Source organism: Vidua macroura, chromosome 1 (genome assembly GCF_024509145.1).
Source record: "Vidua macroura isolate BioBank_ID:100142 chromosome 1, ASM2450914v1, whole genome shotgun sequence".
NCBI classification, from domain to species: Eukaryota; Metazoa; Chordata; class Aves; order Passeriformes; family Viduidae; genus Vidua; species Vidua macroura.
The window spans coordinates 135,041,211-135,055,529 of NC_071571.1; the positions used below are offsets into that span (position 1 = coordinate 135,041,211).

The window sequence follows — 14,319 nt, forward strand, 5'->3', positions numbered from 1 at the left end:
AGAAAAAAAGAAACAGCCAGGCAATATTTATAGATATTAAACTCTTTAAGGGAATGAATATGTCTCTTTGTGTGCACTTTGAAGTTCCTCCAACACCTTTGTTCTTTATAAACTGTAGTAATAATAATCATTTATTGCTATACAGTGTGCTCTGGTTTCCCTTTTACATCCAGTATGATTGGTTGTGCTGTGTCGCTGTCCTGCTCATCACTTCTCACCTTGCACTTACATGCAACTTCTATTACGGTTATTTTTAGAATACATAAGGCACTCAAATAACATGATTACAAGTGTGGAACAACAGCTTAGGAAATAGATAGGAGGATAGTTCACAGAAAGAAGCAACATACTGCACCTAAGCTGTGCAAGATCAAACCTGACACTGTAAAATCGAAGCGAGAGGGTTTAATAGGAAAATAATGTGATGAGATTACAATGAATCTTCCTTTTTTAAAGTTGAGTTACCATCATTTAATGAGTTTGTGGATGTATTAAAAATTATATATATATATATATATATATATATATATCCACATGTGTGTCTATCTATATAGGCAATAAATGTGTGTAAATATGTGCATGTATGCCATGCCTGGGATATGTGTGTTTATGTGTGTGTGTGTTTTAAAAAATACTCAGGAAATAGTGTGCTGCAGGAAATAAAGCAACCAACTGTAAGGTCCTATAATACTGTTTTACATTTCTGGAGAGAAGTAAAATGACCATAAGTTTCCCCTTCATGGAATCTGAGTAATTTTCATAGAAAGCCTCATTTTCTGTCAGCTTCAGGAATGACATATATTTACATGTATTCAGACAGTTTGTGATGCCTGGAGGCAATGAGTATCGAGGAGAGGAGCAGTGTGGAATGCTCTCCCAGCTCTGGCTGACAGAGGGTACTGAGTGTTTTGTTCCAGTTGTCAGTCGTTAGGGCACCCCTGCGATTTCTCCAGCTTTGTGCTGAAGGCTGTCTTGGGTTCTTATCGGCAGGATGGTGCTGAGATGGTGGAGGCATAAAAGAATCTTTATCTCCCCTCTTTATTTCAGTGTAGCAGAGGAATGAGCCCAGTATACTATAATCACTACAGGTAAAGTTTGTAATTCTGTGTTCTTCAAGGTATCAACTTTTTGTGATGTCTACCAAGTAATGGAGAAATTTTGCATCAGATATAACTATTACCTCCAATTACTTTTTTCTGTTGAATCAAATACTGTAATTGATCTGTCCAAAATGCTACAATAATATTTTGTTCGAAAAATAACATACATTTTGCATATAACTGAAGCAAATTTTAAAATTATTATAACCCTTCTTTACTATAATCCTTCTCTGAAAATCCTTGTTTGCCCTAAACCTGTTAGATTATCTCTATTTACTTCTGCTGATGGCTTCTTGCAGCTGGAAACTTTACTCTAGTCTCGGGTCAATTTTACTTACAGTCAATATAGTCTCATTTATTTTTGGTTTCATCATTACGTTTAACATTCCTTTTGATGCTTCTTCACTTGGCTCATATTTCTCTGATCATATTAGGTCAAGGTGTGTATACAACTAACATCCAATGGGACTCTGCATAAAGCACTGGCTGGAGGTTTTATAATTTGCTGAAGAGCATACATTTATTATTACATTTCTGTACTGATGTTACATTACATCTCTCAGAGTAAGAATATATAGTAAGACATTATTCTAAATAAAGAAATTATACCCCTGTAGATTTTAATTGATTTTGAATCATTAAGGCTTGATATTTAAGTCAATGTACACACCTAAAATAATTTTAATATCTTGAAGCAATATAATTTTCCCCTAAAACTACTTTTAATTTCAATTTTACTTCAAGAGGGATTGCTACAGGTCTTAAATAGTCATCAGAGATGTGCACGATGAGGTAACATCGAATAAAATTTAATATTTTAAGAAAATAACTAATTTTAAATAAAATAACTCAGCCTGAAATAGATGAAGGTCCAGCCTTTTATATAATCTTAAATTTTAATAATAATTTTGGAGAATTTGTAGCTATTGAGAGCAGAGAACATGGAATAGGGTGTATGCATTCCAGCTCTACTGCTTAAAAGCCCATAGAATAATGTAGTCAGTAAAGAGGTGTCTGGGGACATTGGTTGACAAGGTCAAGTGGTTGGATTTAATCAAATTCATTTTGTAGCTGGAGATTTAGTCATGGTTATAAGACAGAGAAGTCATCTCAAATAAGGAAGCCTAACAAGAAAGCAATATATCATCTGTATGAAGTGAAATATATTGCTCTCAGCCATTTAGCTTCACGTCAGAATTAAAGGAAGGTTTTGGAAGTACTATTGTAGCATGGACTATTTAAATACAAGTGAGTGATAATGTAAAGCAGTTGTGCTTTTTTTTAACTGATATTGTGGATTTCTGGAGCAGTTAAACATTATTGCTACTGGGATACACTGAAGTCATGAACTGGTTCAGGACAAAGATCTGTATTTCATTACCAGTTTCAAAGTTTGTATAGTTTTGACATAAGGAACTGGCTTTCAACACCACCTACAGCCATCATGGAAGTTTAAGGCAGATATGGCATTAGTTTCATATGGAACTCTCTCTGACTTTCTTATGCTGTTTGAAAATGCAAGACACTGCAGGAGCTCAGCTGCAGAAAGAGAAACTGAGCTGTCTCATTCAGCATCACTCATTACCTCAATTCAAGATTCAGATCACATGAAATGTTTGAAGTTTAGAGCTTTGTATGAGCTACCAAATTTTGGAACAGATAGCCTGAAATTGTGATGATGTCAAGATCAGCAATCCTCTCAGAGAACTGGGGGATTTGTTATGAATCGTTGATCAATAATTGTTCCTGGTCTAAAATTGGAACCAGTGTTGCTGTGTGTCATAAAGGACATCCTCTGGTGTTTTAGACTTTTTACTAGGTTCATTTAGTATATGCATGCCTTTGTGTTCTAAGATCAACTTGTTATAAATGCTTTGCTCTGAATTTTAAAAGCCGGAATGAGTTGAACTTATATCAACTTGTATTCTTGCATTCAGTTCAACACACTATTTTCAATACATAGATATTTGAAAAAAAAAAAGTATATAACCCAAAAACTAGATAATAAAAGTAAAGAAAATAGATTAAAGCCATGTATTTTTATAGAATTTCCTGGAATGAAAGGCTCCAGGAATAGGTCTATCCAATTATATCACTCAGTCCAAATGCAGGTAATTTAGGTCAAATGTTCCTTTTTTTTTTTTTTTAATATATTTAACTGAATTTTGAAGCTATAAATGAAAGCACTTCACCTTTTAAAAATTTATTTTCATAATGTAAAATCTACCATGACAGGCATTTATGTATTTTCTTGGTTAGAAGACTAAACTTCCCATTCTAGAAGTCTATGCCACTAGTCCTTAAATATTATCTGTTACTGAATATTTTTTCAAGTGTGATCTCCCAGCACTATCTTGGTCATAGTAAAATACACTTGCTTCTCATTGGCATTACTCATAAGCCATTCGTCAGGTTACCCATCTTTCTTTAATTTCCTGGAATTTTTTTCATACCGCAGTGCACAGGACCAAGGTTAAAATCCTAGGACAAGGAGTTGAAAGTAAGAACAAGAGGAATATATTGACAGACAATGAAGAGAATATGAAAGGTAGGTGATAGAACCATATAAGTGAATGTATAGGAGTTGGAAATAATGCACAATATAACAATAGGCAAAATAAGGCATACTCATCAATATTTTCTGTCTTTCAAATGATCAAAGCTTTGTTTTCATGAGGTAGAAACTGATGATTCTTCCTGTAGTTCCCACATCTTGCATCCAGAGCCTTTTTCCAAACCTCCCAGGCAGAATGATGGGTTGGAGGACAATTAAATAAGTCCATTGCTGTTTGTGGTATTAAATTGAATGTTGCAGGTACACAGCTCTTCTGGCAGCATGATTAGAGTTAAAAGATGTTAAAAGTCACCAATTAGGGGTGATTTAAGAATAAGAGAAATGTTAATTTCATGTAAGTATTGGCTGGTAATCTTCTACAAAGTAAATGTGTACAGGGAAAGATTCACAACCTGCATTTTGGCCAAGATAATAAAAGCTGATTTGAGCTCACCTGCAACAGGGTTGCTAAAGACAGCTAATGACATATCTAAGTAGGACTTTAATTTTTAACCCATTTGATAATTACACCACTGTTTTTTTTCTAAACATTTTGAAATATTTTGTATTTTAAGAGACATAGGTTAGCCATTTAGATGTTGGTATATCCACATTATGAAGAAGAACAAAATAAAAACTGTGTACTTCAAATGCTTACCACCAAGCTTCAAACTGTCACACTTGCTTGTGGAAATATTATCTATGGCTCAAAACAGCCAAAACCATAAGTAGTCCCAAAGCCATTTTGTGTTCTACTCCACATAGATTTTATGAAATAAATTAATTTGTGCTACAAGTGTTATAGCACAAATATAAATCAATATTTGTGGTATTAACCAGTTGAGACTGTCTTAGAAAATTAATTCATAATATTATACTTTTTTTCAGTTGATCTATGCATGGTAATCATAAGAAACCCACATTCACTTCTATGTTGAGGTATTGTAATGAGTTTTAATGTAATATTTAGATGAATAACTAAAAATTGTCAATAAGTCACTAATTTTGAAGAAATTTTATACTTTGCACAACTGAAAGATATTAGAAAAAAGTATATCTTTGGAAATTTTATTATTAATTATTTCAGTAGTCTACCTTTACTTATCAATGGCTCAAACAATATTTTTCACTTTAAAGGACAAAATAAAATCTTAAGAACCCTTTAGAATAGCAATGATCTTGTTTATCATCATAAGAAGATGCATTTTGGGAATCAGAAAATACAGCCTATAAACCAGATGTCCACGTACCACACACATTAGGAGAACAGAAAATATAATGGAACTATCTATGAGTATAATGACAGGAATAATGACAAGAAAATTAAAAAAAAAAAAAAAGTTTGATTTATTAATTATTTTGAAAGAGGTAAATTTTCCATTCTGTCATCCTAAAATTCTTAGGCCAGAAATAACATGGACCCTCCTATAGTCAATATAGAAATTAAAATAATGGATCAAGGAATTGGTGCTTTTTGGAAGCAACGTGGTGATAAAGCAAAGGAAGCAGTGCTGTTAATGATGTAACAAAAATAAGAACACAACATCTTCAAAATAATACAAAAATTCTTCATTAATAATTCCAGTCTGTAATTCAGGAATTGGATAAGCATAAGCAACATAGACAAAATTTTGCTTTTTTTGTTTGCACCAGTCCTACCGAGTGAGTGAAAGGGAATTTAAAGTAAGTGCAAAACCACATTGAATAAATAAGCTCATCTGTGGCTATTTGTGTCTATTTGATGTAATCCACCATTTCACAGCCAGAAAGTGGTCACAGGAACAACCTCCAGGGAAAGGATCATTTAAACATTGAAAAAAAATCTCTCTTGGATTTTGTTGGTCAATGTCCATAAAACAGGAAAATACAAGTGGGAATATATGACCCATATATTAGATTGTTTTGTGTTCGTTATAGAAATACTTTCAAATAAAGGGAAGCAGATTTGAATGAAACAAGCTCTATACACAAATAAACTCATAGATCTGACAGTTAGCTTTACTTAGTTGTTTACATCAAAGTATAAAGTGCACAAAGTAATTTGTTTTTATGATTGGAGAACACTACTCAGTTGTATTGATGAAAATGATTTTATAAAATTGAGGGCAACTTTCTCCTTTGGGTTCTTGATGGGAAAAGGCTAGGGAGTGATTATTCTTTAGGACTTTTATTTGGAGAGCTTCCACTTTAATCCTTTTAAAATCAGTGGTTGGGAAACAATCATGAACTCTGATTTTCTCCTTTTTATGCTGGTATAATTCCTAACTATCAGTATCAGTCAAAGGATTGTCTCTAGAGCAATATTTTTGGAAGCAGTTTGATTCAAAATTTAATTTTAATTTTCAAGAGGCATTAAAAAGGAAAACTGAAAATAATTCTAAGTTACTGAGGCACTTCAGAAAAATTGCAACCCTACTTTTACATTTTAAAGTGCTATGCGAATTTTTGGATGTTACTTGTGGGTTTTAGAAGGAGAGGGGAACTTGAACTAAATTTTGTTGTAAGCAGGTATAATATGAAGGAGATAAACACCACATACACTGCCAATATCTTCAAAGTCAATGATGCACTTAAATCAACTAGCTTTGAGAATAACTCAGCTTTACTGTGTGGTTAAGTGGGCTACTAAAAATCCTATAGGTTTTCTCAAAAACAATAGGGGGTTACAAACTACTGAGGGAAACTGTACTTTCCCTTTGTTATTCAGTCCACTGGACTATAATATCTTTCACTTATTTTCTAAGTTTGCTGTGCAAAGTATCTGGTTCTGAAGGTAGAAAACCTTGGGAAAGTTACACTTTCAAAAGACTGCATAGGAAGATTTTCTTTCTAACATAGTCAATTCTATTTATAGGATAAAGGCAAAAATTGAAGACTTGCATAAATTATGAACACCCCCTTAATAACCTAAAATATGTCCATGCTGCTAAGAGGAAACTAAAATCTCAAAAAGAGAGTCTATGCTAGTATAGACTTTGAAGATTCAATATATATTCCTGCTCATGATGATGATGCATGGTTTTATATATACCTCAAAGTGGTAAACAATACCAGTTCTGATACACACAGAGGACAATTTATGCAACTGCTCTGAGGGAGGGGAAGTTTCATTTGCACAATATAAAGAACAGATAGGACACAAGTACAGATGATACCATATACTCTACCAGCTATCACTGTGCATTTGAGTAAGAACATCTATTCAATGAATATATAGCAGAAGAAAAAAACTGTTGAAATAAAGTTGAAGTTGATGAATGTCATTATAATGCCATAATAGTAAACTGCTGCAATGATACTTGTAGAGGAATCACCATATATGTTTCCAGTTTTCTATTCTTAATGTCTGGTCATGCTTTTAAGAATATTGTTGAGATGCCCATGTGTATGCAACCTCCTTCACTGAAACTGGGCAAACTGAGATGCTCATAATATCTATTTTGGCAAGAACAGAGACACTACTAATAGTTTCCAATATAAGTGTTACATAACAACGGTGGAAGAAGACCAAGGAGAAGAGAAAATGCTATTTTACTTCAAACTCTGCATCTAGGGTTGTACTTTATATTCATGTCGCTACTTTATGAGACTTGTACTCTGAAGTCATAAACAGTAATTTGACAATATTAATGTTATCTTTTCAGTGTTAAGCTATGAAATACTGCTGTTGGCTTATCTAAAAATAAATTAAGATAGAAATAAAGATTTTAAAGCACTAAAGCTGTTCATTCCCTTCTTCCTGTTTCTTCTATTCTACTATCCCTTAACTTTCCTTAATTTTTCTCATATCTTATTCTGAACTCCTCCCTCATTGGGCTTATAAGCTTCAAGAAAGTCCATTCTACATTATTGTTTGCATGTCTGATCAAGGTGCCTCTTTCAGAAGCCCAGACTGTACAGTGTTAAGACTGTTATTAGGGTAGAATGTTCCTGGGGAGGATAAGGTCATGGAAAGCAGAGAAGTTCTCTGAGTTGTAACAAAACTGGCCTCTGAGGGCCACACACATGCCAAAACAGTAAGTTACTGCTGCTGTGGGCTGCAACATTGCTACTGGCAGAAGTCTGCAATGTGGTGTGGGATTATATATGTTTCAGTACATTTCTAAGTTTGCAGTAGCCATCTGTAAGCAGTGGGGAGAATGGGCTGCATTTCAGACAACCAAGGCATCCAGGAATATTTCCTCATAGGACACTGTTCCTTCCATCCCATACTCCAGATGCTGCTGTATGTGTGATACAATATCTTGTTGTGAAGATGCATCCATATTTTCAGCTTTGTTCAAAAAGATTTCTCTAGCTATGCCACACCTACTGAATTTTCTTTTCCAGCTGAAGGCACAGCACATGACAGATTAGCTTGTGCAAGTCAGTTTTGCAGTAGAATCTTGCTGATATTGAGATATATTTTTCCTATAAGGAGAGCATGGATGTCAAAATTAGGAGCTGAATTGTATGTATAATTTTTCAGAAAGAAATGAAATATTTTTCCAGGCATTACTAGAATCCTGTGCAGTGAAAAAGAGTATTCTATATTATTATGAAGATTATGGATATTCTGTGATTCTGATGTAAAGTTGCCCAAAATGTCTAAGCAGTTTGGTAGACTATCATTTTGTTCATCTATAAGATTACCTGAACAATATCAGAGAGCATCCAGTCAGGAAATGAAAAATAATCTTTGCCACTATTTTTGGATAACAAATAAGATATAAATTTTAATGTGAGATGAAAAGTATCTTGCATAACTGAACTATCAAAAGAGATCAGTGATTCCTGCTCTAAATAAATACATGAAAAGAGACAGCAAACTGACACACAAAAATGCTAAGCTTTGCACCAACAAAAAATTAACTCAAATTCAGAGAATACCCTTTTCAGGAAAAGTCTGCTTAGGAATCCAGAAAGTTTCTGAGGTCACCATTTTTTTCTACGCTATTCTTCCCTCTCTATATGTAGTGGACATGGGTTTTGGCCTCTAAAAACTGGCAGATCGCCCAGAATGGATGCAAAGGTCTGGACTACCAACGTGAAGTCTGACTCAGCACTGATTTCAGCACTCTGTGAGTCTGGCTTCCCACATTGCTGCATGCATTGAAGTCCTGCAGACAGGAACTTCACTGTAATGTTGTGATCATTCCTAGGGAGCAGAACATTCACAAAAAAATGCAGTAGCAATACAGTTCTAACTTGTCTACAGGACTGGTTGTGAAAGGGCAGTTCATATCTACTGGTCTCACCCATACTCTTTGGATATCCTCAGATCTTCTGTAGGCTCCTTTGTGTTTGAGGAATCTGCCTTGCAGCATTTTTTCCTATATGTCATCTAGAAACACATTGGCAGAGTTTTTTATTCTTTATTTCAAAAGCCAGAGGAAGCTTTACTTTTAAATTTGAAGCTCAGACTGATCATCCATCAGCTGCCCAGAGATATATTTAGGTCTATTTTCTTGCTCTCTTAGAATATATGTATGTCTGGCATGACCACACAGAAAATCTACACATTGTGAAATAAGAATAAACTGTAGATTTTTCCAAGAGCTGAGAAACGTGTGAATTCTCCCATATTCATTCTAGAGGGGTATTCAGAACCTTAGCAATTTCATGCTCAGTCTAGTTAAGTATTTCACTATTGACCAATGAAAAAGAGGAATACATTTCTAAAAAGCTATGCCATCTACTCTTTCTAACACTCTAAGTGGATAATAGTTGGGAAAATACCAGCTTTTTCTTTTTATTAAGATCTAAAGAATCAAACACTATGATTAAGATCATGGAAGAACCCAAGTCTTTACTATGGAAATCACAGCCTAAGAGCCTAACAGAACCTATGCAATTATATTTTTGACATTACAAATTCTTATTCGTTGTTATGAATAGCCAGAACTTGGTTACATATATACAACACAAAAATTAAGCATTTTCTTCCAAAATCAATTGCTGTGTAAACTTCATAGTATCTTCATTATACTATATACAAAGACATATATTATGTCTTTGCATACAATCTGTATCCAGATTTATGATAGAATTCTGAAGTTAATTTCCTCAGTGTACATTCTTTTATTTTGAAAAAAAAAAAGAGGGAAATGCATAATTGCTAGTCAAGAGGTTAATTCTGCTTCCAAGAAAATATTTCAAAATTTTAGTATTTCCTCCTTTCAATGAGAGAAGGGAAAGATTGTTCAAAGAATCATTAAGTTTTCTCCAATGAAGGACACTGTTTTGAAAATTATGCATATTATCTATGTATAAGAAAGTTGCTAACACTTGAAGATCATGAAATCTAAACTGCACTTTTCCTAGTTTCTTTGCCAGAATATAGGCATTTCAAGAATTTAAGTTTTAAACTGTGATATCCATTCAGTTAGAGGGTTTCTATAAACTTTTGTAGAATCTTAGCAAGTACAGAGAGCTGGAAGTGATGAAATTCAAGTTGATTAAGAAGTGAGCGTCTGTGGAGGTTATTTTCTTCTTCTTGAGATATTTTAAGTAACCAAGAACATACATCTTCTGGACTGGTCCACCACTGTTCACATCCAGTTACCATCTTGGTTGAATAGTTTTTAAACTATTCTTACTGCATAATTTCCTAATTATCTGTCTGTACCCTCAGCTTGTAGACAGATGGCCACCATTCCCTCAGTACAAAAACTGGACACATTTTTGCCCTGCCCCCATGCTCAGATGCTGCAGTTGCCTCTTGGGTAGCATTACTGGTCCCTGGTTGCACTGTCTGGTTGCTACAGGCAACATTCAACAGGTGAGCACGAAGAGCCAATGAATGTACAGGCACTGCAACCTTGGTATGGACAACATTGTAACTCCATAGCAGTTTCTATAGCAGTTCAAAAAATGATGCGTTAGGGAGAGAAAGGTAATTTGTAAGATTTAAAAGATCTACTGTGAATGACTCTCTCTGCAGGTTAACAGAAAATGCTGGGCCTGTTCTTGAGCCCTGAAGGAAAGCTCTGCTGCTCGACTTGTGTTCATGCAACTCAAGCCCCTGCCACAGCAAAAGAAAGTGGCCTTGCCCACACAGCTTATCAGAAACAGCTCCTGGTGAGCAGCACCGGAGATTGGCTTAACAATAACACAGCGTCAGTGATCACGTGCAGAGCTTGAGCTGTTCCCTGGCCCAGCCTCAGCAACTACACACGGCCTGATACAGATTTTTTTCATCTGGGATATACTACAGGCTATTTGTTCTGACAAAGAAAATGGCTAATTTCCATGAAGTTTTAAAATGTACTAAATAAGAGTTCCTCTATAAATGAGAGAAAATGGCTCATTAGTTTACACCATTAATTACATTAATGTAGCAGGCATATGTATGTTTCCTTTTTGGCATTTCACAAACAGCTGTTTTAACTTTAGGTAAATAGGTCAAAAACAACCTGAAATACATTGAAATTACTAAGCATAATAATCCTTTAAGAGATCAAATATATCTCTTAGAAATAATACAACTTTTTCTGAACTCTTTTGAGCTGATGAAGCAGAAAATAGCCTTAATGCCTTGGAATAGACGAAATATGTAACTAACATTACTATTTAAATATTAAAAAAGCAGGAGTCAGCACAAAAATTGTCATGTAATTTACCCTAAACAGTATTTAAGAATAAACACTTAGGGATTATTTGTAACTGGTTTGTACCACATAAAGTGTACTAACTTTTAAGTTACAGTGACAGTTTAACAAGTCACAGTTCATATATTGTTCAAATGTTGGCAACAGACTACTCAACTTCATTCTTTAACACTTAGACAACAGTAGGTTTAAAGGCAGTATCTGTCAAATTGTCAAAGTGCAGACTAAAAACTGTGTGAGACCCTGGCAACAAAATAGAAACAGAAATAAACGGTCAACCTATATGAAGGAAAAGACATTGCTATTTCTAATTAGGGAACCAGACTGCAATTTAAGAGAGTTTAGAATGTTGAGAATAGAAAGACGAAATATTAACTTAAATTTGAATGATGGGTATCTCATCCATGTAAGTCCCCTTTTGATTCTTGTTCTGTAACAAAACCATAGCAGAGCATTTCACTTGGTGCATTCTTATCATGTTTATCTACTGCCATAGAATACCTTCCTGCAAACACTACCACTGTTACACTGGCAGTTAACTAAGAGCCTACACCTCTAAGAAAGAAATTGAAATATAAATTTGGCACACCACAATCACTTCAGCTAAACAGAAAACACTTATTATATAATCAGATTCTTTAAAGTATCTGTACAACAACAAATGTTAAATATTGTTCACAGATTCCTTCACATTATTTTCTTTAATCAAAAAGTGGTTTTGTAAATACAGTTATAATTTACAAACATTATTTCCAACAAAATATGATGGAAAATTTTAGTACATCTCCATGTTAGAATCCCTGCCGCTTATATGAAGACTTCTGCAATATTGTCCCCCCCAAAAAGCACTGAATGTGTCAAGATGTAAAGTTCAAAAACTGCTTCTGTTGAGAAGCAGAGCACAAAGGTATTCTGACCATAGAGGTAAGACTGAAAGCAATGCTTAACAGTTCACCTGAACATAAGTCCTGCTAGTGAAGCTCTAAGAACACTTACTGTTGTATTACATTCATGTGCCAGATCTGAAATTTCTGGAAGCACAGGAATAGAGACATTTCAGTATCATATGTCTTTCCTTGGCATCCATGAAATCAGGCTCTTTCTCTTTTGTTTGTGTGAATAGTTTTTTTTTCCAGATTTTTTTACGAGTTACAGTTTGACAACACTGAGAAGGTGGTAATGGGCGTGCCAAGCTTGGCAGTGCACTGAGATACAGAGTATGGTCTGTTCATAATGGGTCACTTACAACTATATATGTAAATGAGATTATTCAAGAACGTTCAAGAGAAATTCTGTCCAAAGACACAGACTGTAAACATGGCCATTGCTAATGGTTTTAGCTTTGTCCAAATACTTAACTGATGTCAGTAAAAGGAGCGTCAAATGTTGGCTTCTATCGTGCAAGAAAAAATGTTCACTATTATCACTGTTTAGAAAGGCGAAACTAAAGAAGCAGAGGGAGTCAGTCGGCCGGCTCGTCTCCCTCGCTCGCCTACGAGTCAAAACCCGAGCACTCGGGGGCGGGCAAACAGCGATGGCCGCACAGCCAGGGCTCCTCAGGCTACGGCAGCTGAGTGCAAGCGGCCACAGGACCGCAAGGGAAGGACGCTGGCAGCTCGCCAGCTCGTCCGTCCGTCCGTCGGCGCAGACAGCGCCCCGGGCTCCGGGCCGGCTCCGGCGGCGGCACCTGTGAGGCGCAGCGGGACCCCTCCGTTCGGAGGGGCGGTGGGAAACCTGCCCTGGGCGCGCAGCCTTGGGCCGCGCGGGACCTCCCGGCCCGGGGCCAGCGCGCCGGGAGGCGCTCGCTGCCGCCGCGGGCAGCGCCGAGGCCGAGGCTGCGGGCGGAACGTGGGGGCACCGGCTGTGCCGGGACACGCCGTGGGATCCCTGTGCGGGGCGGGGGGATCCGTGCCGCCTGCCTGCTGTCACTGAGTTTCCTCGCCCGTTTGCCCGCCGTGCCTCTTTCAGGAAAGTTGCGGCTCTCCCTGCCACCAGAAGCCCTGGCAGTGCCGGGACGATTGAAGCCTCCCGCCTCGACAGCCCGTGCCCCAGAGGCAGGAGACGATTTGCATGCGGACTTGTCGCTGGCAGTAGCCACTGCCCGTCAAGCCTGACGGACAAACGCCCCCCTCTTTCCTCCCCCCCGTCCCGGAAAGCCCCTCCCTCGCCCCCTCCCTCGCCGGCACCTCCTGCCGCCTGTCAGTCGGAGCGGAGCGCGGCGCGGGCGGCGGAGGCGGCGCGGCAACGGCAGAGAGCGGGCGGGAGAGGGAGAGAGAGAGCGAGGAGCGAAGCTCTCCCCTCCCTCCCTCTCTCCCTCCCTCCCTCTCTTCCTTCCTCCTCTCTCCCTCCCTCCCTCCCTCGCTCCTTCCCCTGCTCCCTCCCTCCGCTCTTTCTGCTTCTCTCTCCCCTCATTCTCTCTTTCCGTCTCACCCACCCCGATCTCCGTTTCTCTTCCCCTCTTCCTCCGTCACGCGCACACACACTCTTTCCCTTCTCCTTGTTTTTCTGTCATTTGACTTTGCATCTCAAGGCGGCCACCGGCTTCTCTATGAATCCCGTCTGTTGATCCGTGATCTGTCACGCTCCCTCCACCCCCGTCCCCTCCCAGCTCCACTCCTGTACCTGGAGCAAGGCAGGAGCGGCAGCCGAGCAGCATGTCCCGAAGGAAACAGAGCAAACCCAGGCAGATCAAACGTAAGTTTCCTGAGGGGGGCTCCCTCTAACAGACTTTTATTTATCTCGTTCTTGGGAGACGCGAGAGAGGTGGGTGTGGGGAGCAGTAGCGGGGTCCGGAGTACGGACCGATGATGAAACTTTGCCAGAGAGGCTGAGGATGGGGAGAGAGAAAAGGGGACGTGAGCGACAGCCGGGAACTGCTCCGGTGCGGGTTGAGCAGGCTCCTCACTGTCTCGGTTTCATTCGCTCCTTTGGAGCTCAAGCTGCCGTCCCGTAGTCCGTTCAAACTATTGCTCCGTGTTTCGGACTGGGATCGCTCATGTGTTTTCAAGTTGAACTAGCGGGAGAGCACACAAACCAGCCTGCGAACACCGTCCCTACCACTCAGCAACTTTCTGCG

The 14,319-nt window shown here is 38.0% G+C and overlaps 1 protein-coding gene across 1 annotated transcript in view; it reads left to right on the forward strand.

Moving 5' to 3' along the window:
• The first annotated feature begins 13,583 nt into the window (after positions 1 to 13,583).
• Positions 13,584 to 14,319, forward strand: part of ZFPM2 (zinc finger protein, FOG family member 2) — a 308,446-nt gene continuing 307,710 nt past the window's right edge. Inside the window, exon 1 of the mRNA XM_053994830.1 lies at positions 13,584 to 13,937. Within this exon, the coding sequence (XP_053850805.1) occupies positions 13,898 to 13,937 (40 nt within the window). The 5' untranslated portion in view covers positions 13,584 to 13,897. The remainder of the gene's footprint in view (positions 13,938 to 14,319) is intronic.